This window comes from Aspergillus piperis, assembly GCF_003184755.1.
Source record: "Aspergillus piperis CBS 112811 unplaced genomic scaffold BO85scaffold_1, whole genome shotgun sequence".
Classification (NCBI taxonomy): domain Eukaryota; kingdom Fungi; phylum Ascomycota; class Eurotiomycetes; order Eurotiales; family Aspergillaceae; genus Aspergillus; species Aspergillus piperis.
Window position 1 is genome coordinate 2,162,671 of NW_020291591.1, and position 14,937 is coordinate 2,177,607.

Sequence of the window (14,937 nt, forward strand, 5' to 3'; positions counted from 1 at the left end):
CTGGCCGGCCTCCTGCTGCTGTTCGACTTCCTTCAACTTCTCCTCGAGCTCCTTCTGCTGCTCAATGAGAGCAGTGCCGAGCTTGCTGGCCTCCTCGAGCCGACGCTCTGTCTCTGCCAGATGCGCCTCGAGGGCTCGTTTGGCCTGCGCCGGGGAAGATGCATCTAGACTGTACAGCTGGGTGTCAAAGGATGAGTACCGGTGCGAATCGCGAGGAACGGCGCCCTCCTGGGAGGCGGAAACGAAAGGGTCTTCGATTGTCGACATGTTGCCAGTTGTCCCTCGTCCACCATCGGCAGTAGCGTTGATCATGCGGCCTGAAGAGACAGCCACTCTTGCGGCTGATCAAACAGCAGGCTGTGCCTAATCCCGTAGGGTGAGGGTACAGCCAACGTCAATAGCCCGCACAGTCGTCGCTTCGTTTCTCGTTTTCTCGTGTTTAATTTTCGGTCATCCTCCGGTTATGCGACGATCTCTTTGCCGGCCTGCTTGCTTATTCTTAGTTTTCCTCTCCAATGCGAATGGCGATTCGGTGAGCCGACCTGCGACCCGATCTTCGCAACACCTCGGGGCTGGAAGAGTTCGCGACCGTCAAACAATAGGGGATGCGCGTTGGTGACCGATGATTCGCTGCGGTGGCCGCGTCGATTGCCGACCGAAGAAGACAACAAAAACACTTTGGTATCGGCGGATTACGATACCGGGAGCCGAAGGTGGGCGGTTAGGCCTCGTCTGTGACGAAGAGACTTGGGGCAAGGAGGTGAAAACCTGCTCCAAGAGAAGCTTCGGACAACAAACGCGTGCCTGTCCAGTCAACGCAGAGTAACCTTGTGCGTGTGCGACCAGATGTGCGCCTTCGGGACGAGGCAGCGGCGTGCGGGCGAAACAAGGGAGTCGCCGAGAAGCGGGCGCAGAATGAGAACCAAGGACGGAGGGAAGGAGGATCCAGGAAATTACGGGTACAGGCAGATGCAATGAAGCGTCCACACTATACAATAGATAAGATCAAAAAGATATAAGTAAGGATTATTAAGAGTGAAAATGGAGGTGGTAGAAGAAAAGGAAGGACCAAGGGTCAATGCGAAAGGAAGGGTACGTAGGGAAAGGAAAGTAAGGCAAAGAAAGAAGTTGGTTTAAGTCCGAAGGGGAAGTAGACACAAGGAAAATGGGAAAAGGGCAATTGGATGAAGGGGGGAAGTTGGAAATGGTGGAAGGGGAGATGGGGGGAAAGGAAGAGAAGGGAAGGGGGGAAATGAGGGAGTGATTCAAGGCAGAGAGTGCCAGTTGTTGATGTTGTTGTTGTTGGTCAACGAGACGAGAGCGACTCGTTCGTTGGGCGGGGGAAGGAGAGGAGGGAGGGAGGGAGGAGGGAGAGAGGGACGGATGGACGAGAGTCAGTCACCCTAACCAGTAGTAACCTAACTACCTCACTTAACTCACTCACTACTCTTCCTCACTACTAATCTTGGGGTACCCTGAGTTAGTGTAGTTAGTACTAAGAGTCGTGAGGAACGAGGGAGACACCAGAAAGGAACTAACTAGCTAAAGAAAAGGGAGCCCACCTCGGCAGGGGAATTAATTATTCTTCGGGGCACCGTTTGCCTCAGGTTCCCCCTCCGGCCAGCACCGACCGTCAAACAACAGTACCTCTCTCTGTCCTCTGTCTCTGTATCTCTTCTCTCTTGTCTCTTCTTAAACTACTAAACAGTCGCAGCTGTGCCTGTGCCAGGATGGTAAAGTTCCCCAAAACTAACAGCAAATAATTCCAAGAATTATTGTGGGCAGCAGAGCCAAAACAAATGGTGCCTGAAGCATTAATTGATCGGATACGTAATGGCAATGCTGGCCGATTGGGAGAGGGGGAGCCGATCTTGGGATCTGGCATTTATTGATTGTTTGACTTGACACCACCATACATATACATACATACATACAAAGAGAAGCCCATATCGGAATAGGGATATGGGACAAGTCACGATCTACCGGACCAGGGATCTGTCATCAGCTAGCTTCCCTTGGAACCAGACAAGCAACATTGAAGGTTATTCAGATGTCCACAAAGTACAAAGTAAACCAACTACTGGAGAGGGAACTAAGTAAGCCCTCCCGCACACGCGTAGCGAACAACAACCCATTTTAAGTTGCAAGGGTGTGACCTGCCCGATGATCACCACCACCATCGCATTCCCGCTCACTGCTTAAACCAGTCGGGCGGGTTCCCCTCCCCAAAAACCATCCCATCCACGGTACCCGGCATCAACAAGAAGAGGTACCCGTACCACAACTTTTGCAGATTCGGTAATACTACCTCGAGATAGCCTTTCAGCAGGGTGAGGCTGGCCTGTTTGCTAGGTTTGCATGGATGCCTTTTTTTTTCTCCCCTTCCCAGTCACCTGATGCCGATCGGGACTTATTTAAGGTCATGTGATCTGTAAGCCGAGCAGAACACTACTCTGTACTCAGCTGTAGTTGCTCGCGCGTCTTTACAAAGTACATTGGGAAAGAAGAAAAGCAAAATAGACAGACTTAGTTTCAGCTGAATGCACAGCCCCAATGCTCAAATGCTGTGTCTATTGTCACCTCGATCTGTCAATCTGCAGGTCCTGCAATGTCGCACGTAGGGGATGAACCACGTGTCAATCACATCGGATGACGCATCATTCCAGAAACCCTCTCTCTCACCGAGAAAGGGTGAGCTGTTCATTAGGTACCGGCTGTGAGGCGCTAGTTAAGATGTCAGATGGACGAAAGGACGAGAAGGAATAATAAAAAGAAAGTTTGACTCGGCTGAGTTTGTGCAACTTCGATAGCATTGAATCTTATTGTGTGCCCCTTGCTCCCTTTGTACTCGGTTGCCAAGACCGTTGGAGAATCCAATCCTAAGATTCGAGTACGATTTATTGATCTTCCACTCGAGTACTTAACTTCATGAATGTAATGCTACTTGGGCATAAGTTCATGCAGCGGTGCCCATGTAGTTTTGCTATGTGTCACGGTACTATGCAGTACTTGCATTATCCAGTTCGTTAAGTGGTACGCAAATCCATGGATTCTGCGTAGGGAACTAAAGCAAGGCAATCCGAGAGAAGATACAAGGATTTGAAAGTGCAATGATATTGCTATGTATCATGTCTTGTACCAAAGTTGTACTTGCCTTTGATATTATATATTATGTTAGCAGTTTCGACATTGGTCTTCTGAAGGCCCAGGATTACTGTTCCGCACTATATAAAATAGTACGTGGGTCAAGTTATTCCGTAGTATCAAAACAGATTCAAGAATTTCAAGCGATAAGCCTTGGCTGATCAAAAGCCGTAGATAATTATGATGAAATCTACTGGACACAGATTTAGGGAATCGCGCAGGGTAATGTCTCTGGGGAATCGAGCCAGGCAACAATGTAATGAACCATGGTAATACTTATCTTTGTCCACAGCGAAGCCGAAGGAGTCCGACGGTTTTATTTTCTCTGCCATCACAGCTTGTGAGACCTCTGGTATATGGATCCACACACCCTCTCTCTCGAGTGGAGCTGATCTTATTCACTATATTCTCTTCCCCAGACCACAGTTGTAATCTGCTCCGCCTCTTCTATCGCGGTCTAAGTCTGTGCGTGTGGGTATTGGGTTGTGTAGAACTTCGGTTGGAAATGAGTGTTCAAGGGTGCTGGTAGAGTTGATGCCAAGCACAGTATAGCAGTCGTGAGTCGTTCTCTAGGCTAAAGTATGGATAAAGGAAAAATTATCGGTCACTTAATACTTGGTTGGGGCTGTGTGCGCTGACCGTGGAGTAAGTCCAGGCGTTCTTTATACGAAATGGCAAGGTTCATGGAGGAGCTCAAGCTCCCATATTCCAAGAGATGAAGCTCATATCGGTCTTGTTATTCTTGCTTCTGTGATTCAAACTGGCGAGCATGGGTTCCTGGTCATTCTCTCTAGGTTTGATACGTAGTAATAATACCATTGGCCGATACTGACGGCTGCGCCTGGGTATTGCCTGATATATCTTTCTAATGTAGTCATATGAATCCTTCATCCTGCCCCTCTCCCCCGCACTACTATTCGCTGTCCTAAGTTACTGATTTAGCTACTGATAATATCCACTACTAATCCTGGGGGCCATTATCTTTCCTTATAAGGTCAGCCTTGCTAAGCCTTGCTGGGCGCCACATTGACTGTTAAGGCTATTTTGGGGTTTTCTGAAACCGGAATAGGACTGAGTAAGCTTAGTATATCTCAAAGATAACCTGATAAAGATTAAGCGACACAAGAGCCACGAATTCGAAGGGGCAGGAAAGCCGAAAAGAGTCAAGACACAGAATGGGCGGGGCGGCGAGATGAAGCCGGATGGATAAAAAAAAAAGAAATTAGATCCGAATGTGGGTTGAAGTCTGACTTTGAGTCCTTATCAGTGGATAAATCCCCGAGGCACTTGTCATCTGGCGGGCAAATCATATATCCATTCCCCAGCTGACCACGTACGTATCTAGATTGGTACGCAGTGGGCCATGGTTCTTCGTGTTCGTTCGCCTGCCCACTGGTGCATGTCTGTTTCAAATGTCTCATGGCCATTCTCTTATCCACCGTGTTCGGGACGTGCGAGACAATGTGGCCGATCCGGGGTGACAGTTTTTGGCAATCCAACCGAATAAACTTGGAAACCGTCGAACGTTGGGTTTCGAAAGAAGGCTGTGACATGCGAACCATGGCGGACTAGCGTCGCAGCTGCGTGGGCATATTTGGCCAGAGATATTAGTGGTGCCCACGTACGCGCAATGGCCCCCGCGACGTCATCCCGTCAAGGGGCAAAAGTTGACCGCCACCAATGGTCCATGGTTTATGCACAGCCAAGTTGAGGCATGGAAGGGCGGGCGATCTCACCTTCTTTATACGAGGGGGAGAACGAGACGGGGACAAGGGATGAGGAAAGATACCGAGAGTGCTATAAGCGGTAAGTTGTAATTAATTATGGTATGTCTCAAAGTAACCTAAAGAGTAAAGACAAGATGTCGTGCTTCCAGTCTAAACTTGGCGGCTGCCAAGCTTCCCCGCTAAGAGCCCGCTAAGGAAGAAAGTGGTTCCCTTAAGGTTTGCGATTGTCTGAGGGGACTCTCCATTCACCAACAGCCTATGACAGCCTCTTCCATTCCATCCCCCCCTTAGTAGTCTTCATCTTTGGGGAGCCAAACGATAGCAACAATTTTAACGCGTGGCCGCTCAGTGGGGGTTACGGTTACGCCCCACTCCCTCCATTGCCGCGCCACAACAAAAGACTGACTGACTGAAAGATTCGCTGTGCCTGAGCGGGCGAAACAGAAGCTGGCAGATGGGGGCTGGAATTGGAAACATTCGATGGACCTTCCTCCCACGCCTACTAAGTCTAAGTCTAAGTCTACCACTACTCGTCTTAGTGACTATTTTAGTCCCAAAGTCACTAAAAAGTACCTACTTAATTCTACTTACTACTGCACCTACCGCCTTGGTAGTAGGCAGACGAATAGGTTAATCAATGCTCCTCCAGTCTCCTTTCCTGATTACCTCGCCTTGACCCCTCTCGTCCGTCTTCTCTCTCTCCTTCTCTCTCGTCCTCTATCTTTCGCAATATGCTTCACATATAGCCCCTCCAATACCCTCCTTTTTTTCCCTACTTAATTCCTCCCCCCTCTTTTCCTTCCTTTGGATTCTTCCTCATCGGATTGACCCTCCTTTTAATGCTTGAAAATTATCCTCTCCGTCTTGCATCTTTATCGGTCTTTCCCGACTCAAGTCATTCCTTACACCAAGCTGTATTGTGACAACATCTACCTTCATCAACCTCCAATTCTGTCACCCCCATAAGAGAATAACGGCGTTCAAGCTGTATTACATTGATTACGGCCTTACGATAATATACCTCGTTGGCTTTTCAACCAAATTCTTTGGATAAAGTCCCGAGTCGTGCACAGAAGCTACCGACTTTCAGCTATCCACCATGAGATGGGGCGCTCGCATAGCACTATGTGCTAGTTTAGCACTCATCTTGCCCTTATATCTCTTAAAGATCCACCTGGAGGACCTCTGCGATCAGTATCGCGCGGGCGCATACCTGATCAATTGGCTGGATTTGCGCCCGCCGATGAACAGACTAAATGGCTCCCGTCCTGTCACACCAGGGGATAAAGTGATTGTGATGGCCAAGCTACAGGAAGAACACACTGAATGGGTCGAGGAGGAGCTACCCGAGTGAGTGTCATTGTCCTCCTATATGACCCATATGTTTCAGCGCACTGACAGCTTCTCTCCTCCAAAGCTGGCAACGAGCCATATACATCGTGAATCCCTCCAAAAAGGTCGCAGCTGACGACACGACACTTACAACCCCGCTGAACAAGGGTCACGAGTCCATGGCTTATCTCACCTATCTAATTGATCATTACGACAACCTACCATCTACAATCGCTTTTCTTCATTCTCATCGATCGGGTTTCCTGATGGCCTGGCATGTAGATGCGCCCTTACACGATAATGTCATTGCGATGAAATCCTTACGTCTCAATTTCGTTCAAGATAATGGCTACGTCAACCTCCGCTGCAACTGGAACCCAGGGTGCAAGCAGGGCCATCGCACCAACCAGCACGTGACAGAAGAAGTCTTTGCAGAGATCTTCGAGGGCACAAGCACCCCGCCATTAAACTCCACCGGAGGCCTCACGATGCAAGATGAATACGATGAGGCTAAATACCAGAAGTTCCTGCAAATGCCGAAACAGATTGGCGCGGCGTGTTGTGCGCAATTCGCCGTGTCACGGGAGCAGGTCCACCAACGACCACGAGATGACTACATCAAGATCCGCCAGTGGATCATTGATACAGACAAGAATGATGCCAGTAGCGGTCGTGTCATGGAATTCCTCTGGCACGTCATATTCGGCAAAGAATCAATATAGTACGTTGCCTTTGCATCGCTTCCCCCCCTGAATGCATCTTGACCACTAACATTCCGCTACTCACAGCTGTCCCGACGAAGAAGTCTGCTACTGTCAAGTTTATGGACAATGTTGATCATTGTACGCATACCGTTAACGTTTCTGCTTTTCACCAAAAATACCCACGGCTTCTACTTGTATATATTACGATAGCTTCCTTCTTTCGGCGCTCTCTTGCTTGGTTCTCTCTTTCTATCTTCTTTCGACATATTATCCCATTTGGAGATTTATTTTTTACCGTTCGTTTTTCAAAACCAGTTCTTGTGGATAATTACCGGCGACAATATGTTCTACAGGGATATTACAAACAGCGTGGCGTTGTTTACAGGGACTGCTCGGTTCAAGTTGACTTAAGTTGACGCACTCGTCCCCTCCATTTCTTTTCGGCGAAGAAGCCTGGACTCCTATCGTTAACGGCGAATCTGGTTGGATATTTTACGATCGTTTCAATACTATTAATCCGAACTTGGAAATACGTGCACCTGCTGCACTAGTGAAATCTTTTCTGGGGATTGAAAGACCTCGGTAACCGAATTCTAAGCGGCTTGTTCTTGGAAAAGTGCTCGGACCAGATATGGTTCATATGATTATGTCTCTACTGTTACTCTGCGATTTGATGGCATCCCGGAAGTCCTATACTTTAAATGGGACAAAACAGTTACATCGCCTAGGAAGCGTTTCCATTCATGTTCTCGTTGAAGGATTCCTATCTCGACATCCAACCGACTATTAATTACAAGCTCATGCTATCACATAACGACAGCCACCATTAGGGGGTGTTGAATAGCGGATCAAACAAGTGCATACCATTGCTACTGCTCCAAAAACTCCTCTACCCGCTCAATAAGATCCGCTTTCTTACCGGCATTTGAGCGTCCATTGGAGGCCAAGAAATCTTTCAGGATGGCGACCGTAAGCTAGAAAACCCGCTGGTTAGTATAATGTCATAGATATCATCATGGGACCATGTAGGACGCTTGTGCTGGCTTACCTTAGATAGCGTCCCCTTCTCGTGATGCTTGCGGACCTCTTCCTCCAGGTTTCCGGAGCCCTCCTCGACCTTGACTTTCTTCGATGGTTTGGAGTCTTCGGTTTCGCTTGCTCGGTCTTTCGATCCTCTTTTCACGAGGGTGCTTGTTGGGTGAGGGGCCGCTGTTGAGGTTTTGGCGTGTTGTTTTTCGAGTTCCTCGGCCCAGGATAAGACGTAGTCGCCGGCGCGCTGGAGTTGAGTTGTTAGTTAGGTGAACGTTGGAAGAGTATTTCCTTGTGTTGGGTATGGTGGATGTACCTTGTCGATTTGGCGGTATTTGGGGATGGTTTTGTCTTCTGGCTTTTCAGGGAGGTCTTCGTCTAATGCGAGAGCTTGTAGGATGCGGTAATGCCATTGAAGGGCTGATCACGGGTTGTCAGCTTCTCTTTGATACTATACGAGCAGTGGATGGTAGAGTTGACTTACATGGATTGGGGTATCTGAGAGGCTCGTACACCCCCTTCGGCAGCTGCAATTGTTGAACGACCACGCGCATCTGATCAATCAATGGCTCCGGCGCGACATTCAACGTAGTTTCAGGGTTTTGCCGGATATCGTCTGCGAACGGGAGAGGAAGAATCCACATGCCGGGAGGATATTTTTGTACGCCATTCTCATCCAGCTTTTCTTCGCCTGCGATCATCGCGGCGAGGACGGGGCCAGCACCCTTGCGGGCAATGAACCAGACCAGTGCCATCTTCTTGTTACGCAAAAGCGTCTGGTGCAATGCAGAAAATACTCGCGAGGAGCCTACATAGTCTTCCTCGGATGGATAGATAAAGTATGGGTGTTTGACGTTCGCCCAAAATGGAAGCGCAGTGATAGGCTTGAACCCTATAACTCTGATCACTGGCTCACCAAAGTCCCTGAGCGCCTTCTGTTCATCAGGCGAAAAGGTTACTTGGTCTCCACCGAATTTGTATGCCTTTCTAATCTCCCATTTCTCGACATTACGGCCGGTATCATCTGCTGAGTGGGTAGTCACTCCTTTCGCGACCACAGGCTTCTCGCCATTCAGCCAGATGAAGGAATTTCTAGCGGGCGCTTGCCTTCGTAAGAGTATATAGCCCGATACCGAGATCTTGAAGTCTGGTCCGAGTTCTAAAGGCATGTTCGAGAAATGAGTGCGACGCGGGACCGTTCTTGAGTTGATACTAGATAGAAGCGTATTGAGAAGTGAAATCCCGTCCCCGGTCGCTGTCGCCGCCTTTGCATCCGTTTGTAGATACGCAGGCGCCTCTGGATCGTTGGGTGATGACTTGTAGATGATATCCTTTGCATATGGAGTGAGTATGAGCTCTGCCAAATCGTCATAAGGTTATGATGGCTTACGTCATAGAACTTGCTGTTCTTGAACTCGTGTTCAGGACGTGAGATCGGAAACAGCTCAATGGTGACACCAAGATCGTAAAGATCCTTAGCACGTACGGTCGCGGCCGACCGTAGGGTTTTATCATCACCATGGGGGTTGTCATTGTCGGTTATGATGAACAAGCGCCGGGAGAGGAAATTTGGCGCTCTGGATGTGAATATCTGGTTGGCGCAGAATAGGACGTTTGCCATAGAGACTTGCTCTTTCGCCGGAGCTAGAATATCCCTTGAGTCTCCATCATCATCCACCAGCGCTCGAAGTTCTTTGACCTCCTGGGCCGAAGGAACATCCAGGTCAGTGAAGAGGTAGCAGTTGGGGTAGGAGAGGTCTCCGCGACTGTCTTCATCTTCTTCGAAGAACTTGGATGCCTGCGTCCCAAACAGCAAAACCCCCATCATGTCTTGTGGATTGGATATGATTCGTTGTTGCATAAAGTGATAAGCGCATTTGAGCGCTGCCGTAGTGGGTGATTCTTGGGTGTGTTTCTTAGGGTCTGCTGAGGGACGAGGCGTCAACATGGAATCGCTGACATCGATTGCGAAGAGGACCGCATCTTTGACTGATCTATAGCTCTAGTCTCATCGTCAGTTGCAGACTTTCAGTCCAGGCTCATGGGTAGGATGTGCGTACAGTCTCATCAATCTCCTCCTCTTCCTCAGCCGCTTCATCTTCGCGATGTGGGTTACCGTCCGCCATACTGATTGTGGTAGGGTGGGTTGAAGGTATTCAAAGTAGTATTGAAATGAAGAAAGAGAAGTATAAATGTTGAACATAAGTTGCATTCGAAATCAGGAACAAGTGGGGCTGTTGTGTCTGCCTGTTTGGCCTCTGCTGCCTGCAGCCGAGGGGAGATCTAGTAGTCGTATCTATATCGTCACTGGATCCCGTCGCGACGGACGCGATAAAACTGGTGGGCAGAAAGACGCGGGGAGACACGAACATCATGTGATGCCTGCCCGGTAATTGATGACGCTAGGTGGCCGGTCATTGGCTGTCGGGGGTCGGAGTTAGTGCTGGTATCGATGCTCCGTCATCAAGCCGTTCTGGACTTTTCAGCTTTCAGAAGGCCTTGCGCTGTTGTATACACCCACTACCCCTTCTTGCCACTCGTCTATCAATTGATTATTTGATGCAGGCCTGAATTGTTCATCCACTTGCGCGATACGAACGGTTTTTCCTTGTACCTCCTTTGACTAGCTTACCCGATCCTACAATTACCTGTCATGGCTCTCCGCCGCCCGTTTACTCTTCCCCGGCAATTGCTGCGACCGGCATCTCGCACCCTGTTCGGATACAGGCAGGAACAAAGATGTGGACTGGCGACAACGGTACCTCCAGTTACCCAGGATGCAACAGGCTCTAAGGGCCCTACGGCCATGGTCTTCCTCAACATGGGAGGGCCCTCGACGACAGACGAAGTAGAGGATTTCCTCAGCCGGCTCTTTGTACGTCTCCGACCATGGCAAGCTGTCATTTTGGCTGCAACATTTCTAACAATCTACTTTTAATAAAGGCCGACGGCGATTTGATTCCTCTAGGCAGGTTCCAGAATTACCTCGGGCCTCTCATTTCGAAGCGACGCACACCAAAGATCCAAAAACAGTACGCGGACATCGGCGGAGGCTCACCCATCAGAAAATGGTCGGAATACCAATGCGAAGAAATGTGCAAGCTGTTGGACAAGATCAACCCGGAGACTGCGCCTCACAAGCCGTATGTCGCCTTCCGTTACGCCAACCCGCTGACGGAACAAATGTACACACAATTGCTGGAAGATGGTTTCGGCAATGGCAAGGGCGGTCGTGCGGTCGCATTTTCGCAATACCCCCAATATTCCTGCTCTACTACGGGTAGCTCTCTGAATGAGCTGTGGAAATGGAGGAATCGGCTGGAGGGCAAGCGAGCAAACGGAAACGTGGACACTTCCGGAGCCATCCAGTGGAGCGTTATCGACAGATGGCCTACGCACCCTGGCCTTGTGGAGGCGTTTGCGAGAAACATTGAGGACCAACTCAAAACCTATCCGGAAGATAAGAGGAATGGAGTGGTTCTCTTGTTCTCGGCCCACAGTTTGCCCATGAGTGTTGTGAACAGAGGTGAGTCCTTGAGGAACCTGTCACGAAGTCCCGGTGGCTAACCGAGTATTTTCTCTTTTAGGTGATCCCTACCCAGCTGAGGTCGCTGCAACTGTGCATGCGGTCATGCAAAGACTCAATTTCAGCAACCCTTACCGCCTCTGTTGGCAGTCTCAGGTTGGACCAAAGGCTTGGCTGGGGGCGCAGACTAGCGATACCGTTCAAGAGTATGTGAAGCGTGGACAGACTGACATTGTCCTCGTACCAATCGCCTTCACCAGCGACCACATCGAGACTCTGTATGAGCTGGATCTCGAAGTCATGGAAGAGGCGAACCACCCGGGTGTCAAGCGGGCCGAAAGTCTGAACGGCAGCCCTGTATTCATCCAAGCCCTTGCAGATCTTGCTCAAGAGCACTTGCACAAGGGAGAGAAATGCTCGCTGCAAATGACGCTGCGTTGTCAAGGCTGCAAGAGTGAGAGGTGCTTGGAGCAAAAGAAGTTTTTCGCTGGTGAACAGGGAGCGTCCTTGGTAGTATAACAACCAGGCACTAGAGTTTCATTTCTTTTTACAAGGGTTTTGTTCTTTGATGTGTGTATGTGAAGGCGTTCTCTGTACGATAGTCTGTGTGTCTATACAAGCAATAAGCAACGAGCTACAACCATTTAGTTTACGATTTCGGCAAATTCCTCATATGGGCGAATAGGCTTTCCTCAGTGGCAGGATCACCGTCGCACCAGTGTCTTGACTCCTGGCAGTTCCTATGGGGAGTTTCTGGAACTGGGAAGGGGTACACTTTGAACCTAAGTACTACTTGTAGTCGACAGCGTGGAGTGATGTAAGTGGCCCGAGGCGGCGGGTAGTCCAGGGCGTTATCGCCGAGCTGACTTGCCTTGCTTCTGAGATTTCTGAGACTTGCATACCCGGGGCTGATCCCCAAGAAATGGGCCTGAACCGTGAAACATCTCCCACGATCACCACCCACCACCAGTCATGGCCATCCTAGGCTGGAATTCTAGAATCACGTCACCACTACCTATTTCTTAAGATACTAACATGCGCTGGCATGTGTTGAATCCCATGCTGACCTGTCGTGTGTTTCATGCCGATTGATAAGCGAACTGCTCGGAGTTTAACTTAGTAAACGGACTACCGTTTATCTCGTCTCCTTGCCGGCTTTCCCCCCGCCCGGTTTTCTCAAATGTTTTGAGCCCACCTCAGGTGTTGTACTGTTTCAACCCCAGAGCAAGCAAATGTAGGCACCAGCCTAGTTGCTCTACCCATTATTCTGCTGCTAAGGTGCGAAACCGCTCGCACCATGTCCACAATCAGGCGCGGCGCATCGCCGACTGCGCATACCGAGGTTGGTCCGGGATTGCAAGCCGGACTGGACGCTTCTGCGCCAATTGATACCGGACTGGAGAACGAGCGAACCCCTCTATTGGAACAAGACAACGAAGAGTCGCTACCGGAGCATGACCATCGGGCTGACCCATCAAATGATGATCCCGTCGGCCAGGGAGGTTTCTGGCAGACATGGAGACGGCCAAGCGTGAGTCTCCATCAACAATGGACAATGGTCGTGCCCGCGACGTCTGACACGTAACAGATCCTTTGGATTCTTCCATTTCTTGTCTTCTATATGCTAGGTATCGGCGGCACTGCAGTGCCCAAAATCAACCTGATGATGTCTCTCATTTGCAGGGACTATATGGCGAACAAGGCGACCCAGGACCCGGGTTTCACGTATCTGCCTGTCATCATTGGAAATAAGAATTCGCAGTGTCAGACACCCGAAGTCCAGTCGTTGCTTGCTCAGTTCCAGTTGTATTTCAATCTCCTGGCCGGGATACTATCGGCGCTGGCATGCCCCAGACTCGGTCACCTATCAGATCGCTACGGTAGGACAAAGATACTGGCCCTCAACGCACTGGGGACCATTTTGGCGGAGGCTATCTTTGTCTTTGTCTCAGCCAAGCCAGATCTTGTGTCTGTGCATGTGCTTCTACTGGCTGCCATCGTGGATGGCGTCTGTGGTTCTTTCACCACCATTATGGCGCTGACAATGTCGTATGCCTCCGACTGCACCATCCCATCGAAGCGGAGTGCAGCATTCGGGTATGTATACGGCTCTCTTTTCGCTGGGACCGCAGCTGGGCCTCTGCTGGCGGCTATCTTGATTAAGAAAACAGGCCAGGCACTGAGTACCTTTGAGGCCTCGTTGGCCCTGAATGTTCTCTACCTCATTGCAGTCATGACCATCATCCCGGAATCATTATCGACAGACCAGCAGCGGCAAGCGCGGGACAGTCATCGAAGAAAAGTCATCGACGAAGGGGAGGCAGGCTGGCTGAGCCTGGAGAACCTCAACCCCAAACGGCTAATTACACCTTTGGCTGTTTTGCTACCGCCAGTAGGACGTCCCAGCACGCTTTTCCCCAATCGTCACGGCGCGACCCCGGCTTTGCGCAGAAATATCATTCTTCTTACAGCGATGGATACCATTGCATTCGGGGTAGCGTTGGGAACCGCTCAAGTGATCATCATTTATGCCGAGTACAAATTTGACTGGGGCAATGTGGAATCAAGCCTCTTCATATCGATTATAAGCATCGCCCGGGTCGTCAACCTTTTCGTTGTATATCCGATCATCATCGCAATCTTCCGTGAACCACAGAAACCAGATCACATCGTTCCCGGCGCCAGCACCTGCGAGATTGTTCTTATACGACTTTCGCTTTTCCTAGACATGATTGGCTATGTGGGTTTTGCAATGTCATATCACGGCTCCATCATGGTATTCTCGGGAATCGTCATGGCACTTGGCGGCATGGGGATACCGACGATGCAATCATCTCTTACGAAACATGTCCCTCGAGAACGGTTAGGTCAGATCCTTGGCACGAAAGGACTCTTGCATGCTCTGGCTCGAGTAATCTCTCCAACGGCTTGCAGCCTCCTTTACAGCCTGACAGTTGGAAAGTTCACCCCAGCGGTATTTGTTGTCCTTGGGGGCTTGTTCTTCCTCACCTTCTGTACCAGTTTTTTCATCAAACCACATGGTACGTGACCCACCTTTCTCATTGTCCATGAATGTCTGCTAACGACTCTGTACCTGACAGTTACTCTTGACGACTCTTACCCAAGTAGTCCTCGAGATGAGGCTAACGACGAAGGCTTCGTGGCGGATTCTATCCTCTAGTGATGCTAGAAGTGGAGCCTAGCAGTTACTATACTGCACGAGACCGCTGATCTGGATCACGTTTATACTGATCTTCGTGACAATTGGCGTATAGAATTGTTCAATAATATACGTAGTCATTGGGTACCAATTTAGACATTCGATAGAATTCGTCAAAGGACCATCGTAGCATGATTCCATGGAGTAGTTGTCACAGTACGGGATAGTATGAGAAAAGGCCGGGTACCTAAAGGATGTTAGTAAGACGAGTGGGCACACCGGGAAAAGACCGGATGCGGTACGGCGGGCGGTAGC

The 14,937-nt window shown here is 49.8% G+C and overlaps 4 protein-coding genes across 4 annotated transcripts; 3 read left to right on the plus strand and 1 right to left on the minus strand.

Moving 5' to 3' along the window:
* The first annotated feature begins 5,811 nt into the window (after window positions 1-5,811).
* Window positions 5,812-7,232, plus strand: BO85DRAFT_20263 (DUF3431 domain-containing protein). The gene is made up of 2 exons (XM_025654551.1): window positions 5,812-6,221; window positions 6,289-7,232. Exons 1-2 carry the CDS (start codon window positions 5,971-5,973, stop codon window positions 6,923-6,925), a joined length of 888 nt encoding a protein of 295 aa, XP_025521182.1. The 5' UTR covers window positions 5,812-5,970; the 3' UTR covers window positions 6,926-7,232.
* A 320-nt stretch (window positions 7,233-7,552) lies between these two features.
* Window positions 7,553-10,236, minus strand: akuA (putative DSB repair complex subunit Ku70). Its single transcript, XM_025659041.1, has 6 exons — window positions 9,997-10,236; window positions 9,327-9,938; window positions 8,421-9,267; window positions 8,253-8,356; window positions 7,956-8,183; window positions 7,553-7,881 (listed from the first exon to the last, which is right to left on the minus strand). Exons 1-6 carry the CDS (start codon window positions 10,060-10,062, stop codon window positions 7,777-7,779), a joined length of 1,962 nt encoding a protein of 653 aa, XP_025521183.1. The 5' UTR covers window positions 10,063-10,236; the 3' UTR covers window positions 7,553-7,776.
* A 183-nt stretch (window positions 10,237-10,419) lies between these two features.
* Window positions 10,420-12,124, plus strand: BO85DRAFT_387403 (ferrochelatase HEM15). The gene is made up of 3 exons (XM_025656670.1): window positions 10,420-10,811; window positions 10,880-11,462; window positions 11,524-12,124. Exons 1-3 carry the CDS (start codon window positions 10,590-10,592, stop codon window positions 11,979-11,981), a joined length of 1,263 nt encoding a protein of 420 aa, XP_025521184.1. The 5' UTR covers window positions 10,420-10,589; the 3' UTR covers window positions 11,982-12,124.
* Window positions 12,125-12,399: 275 nt separating this feature from the next.
* On the plus strand, window positions 12,400-14,791 carry BO85DRAFT_444564 (putative tetracycline-efflux transporter). The gene is made up of 3 exons (XM_025659042.1): window positions 12,400-12,993; window positions 13,051-14,503; window positions 14,564-14,791. The coding sequence occupies exons 1-3, from the start codon at window positions 12,760-12,762 to the stop codon at window positions 14,641-14,643; spliced, it is 1,767 nt and encodes a 588-aa protein (XP_025521185.1). The 5' UTR covers window positions 12,400-12,759; the 3' UTR covers window positions 14,644-14,791.
* The last annotated feature ends 146 nt before the right edge of the window (window positions 14,792-14,937 follow it).

What these genes read in the sequence shown, in the direction of transcription:
- BO85DRAFT_20263 (XM_025654551.1), top strand. Translation starts at nt 5,971, where the DNA reads ATGAGATGGGGCGCTCGCATAGCACTATGTGCTAGTTTAGCACTCATC. An exon ending in GTCGAGGAGGAGCTACCCGA is followed by an intron (nt 6,222 to 6,288) that starts GTGAGTGTCATT and finishes TCTCCTCCAAAG; the next exon opens with CTGGCAACGAGCCATATACA.
- akuA (XM_025659041.1), bottom strand. Translation starts at nt 10,062, where the DNA reads ATGGCGGACGGTAACCCACATCGCGAAGATGAAGCGGCTGAGGAAGAG. An exon ending in AGAACAGCAAGTTCTATGAC is followed by an intron (nt 9,268 to 9,326) that starts GTAAGCCATCAT and finishes CCATATGCAAAG; the next exon opens with GATATCATCTACAAGTCATC. An exon ending in TCTCAGATACCCCAATCCAT is followed by an intron (nt 8,357 to 8,420) that starts GTAAGTCAACTC and finishes ACCCGTGATCAG; the next exon opens with CCCTTCAATGGCATTACCGC.
- BO85DRAFT_387403 (XM_025656670.1), top strand. Translation starts at nt 10,590, where the DNA reads ATGGCTCTCCGCCGCCCGTTTACTCTTCCCCGGCAATTGCTGCGACCG. An exon ending in ATTTCCTCAGCCGGCTCTTT is followed by an intron (nt 10,812 to 10,879) that starts GTACGTCTCCGA and finishes CTTTTAATAAAG; the next exon opens with GCCGACGGCGATTTGATTCC. An exon ending in CATGAGTGTTGTGAACAGAG is followed by an intron (nt 11,463 to 11,523) that starts GTGAGTCCTTGA and finishes TTTCTCTTTTAG; the next exon opens with GTGATCCCTACCCAGCTGAG.
- BO85DRAFT_444564 (XM_025659042.1), top strand. Translation starts at nt 12,760, where the DNA reads ATGTCCACAATCAGGCGCGGCGCATCGCCGACTGCGCATACCGAGGTT. An exon ending in AGACATGGAGACGGCCAAGC is followed by an intron (nt 12,994 to 13,050) that starts GTGAGTCTCCAT and finishes GACACGTAACAG; the next exon opens with ATCCTTTGGATTCTTCCATT. An exon ending in TTTTTTCATCAAACCACATG is followed by an intron (nt 14,504 to 14,563) that starts GTACGTGACCCA and finishes TGTACCTGACAG; the next exon opens with TTACTCTTGACGACTCTTAC.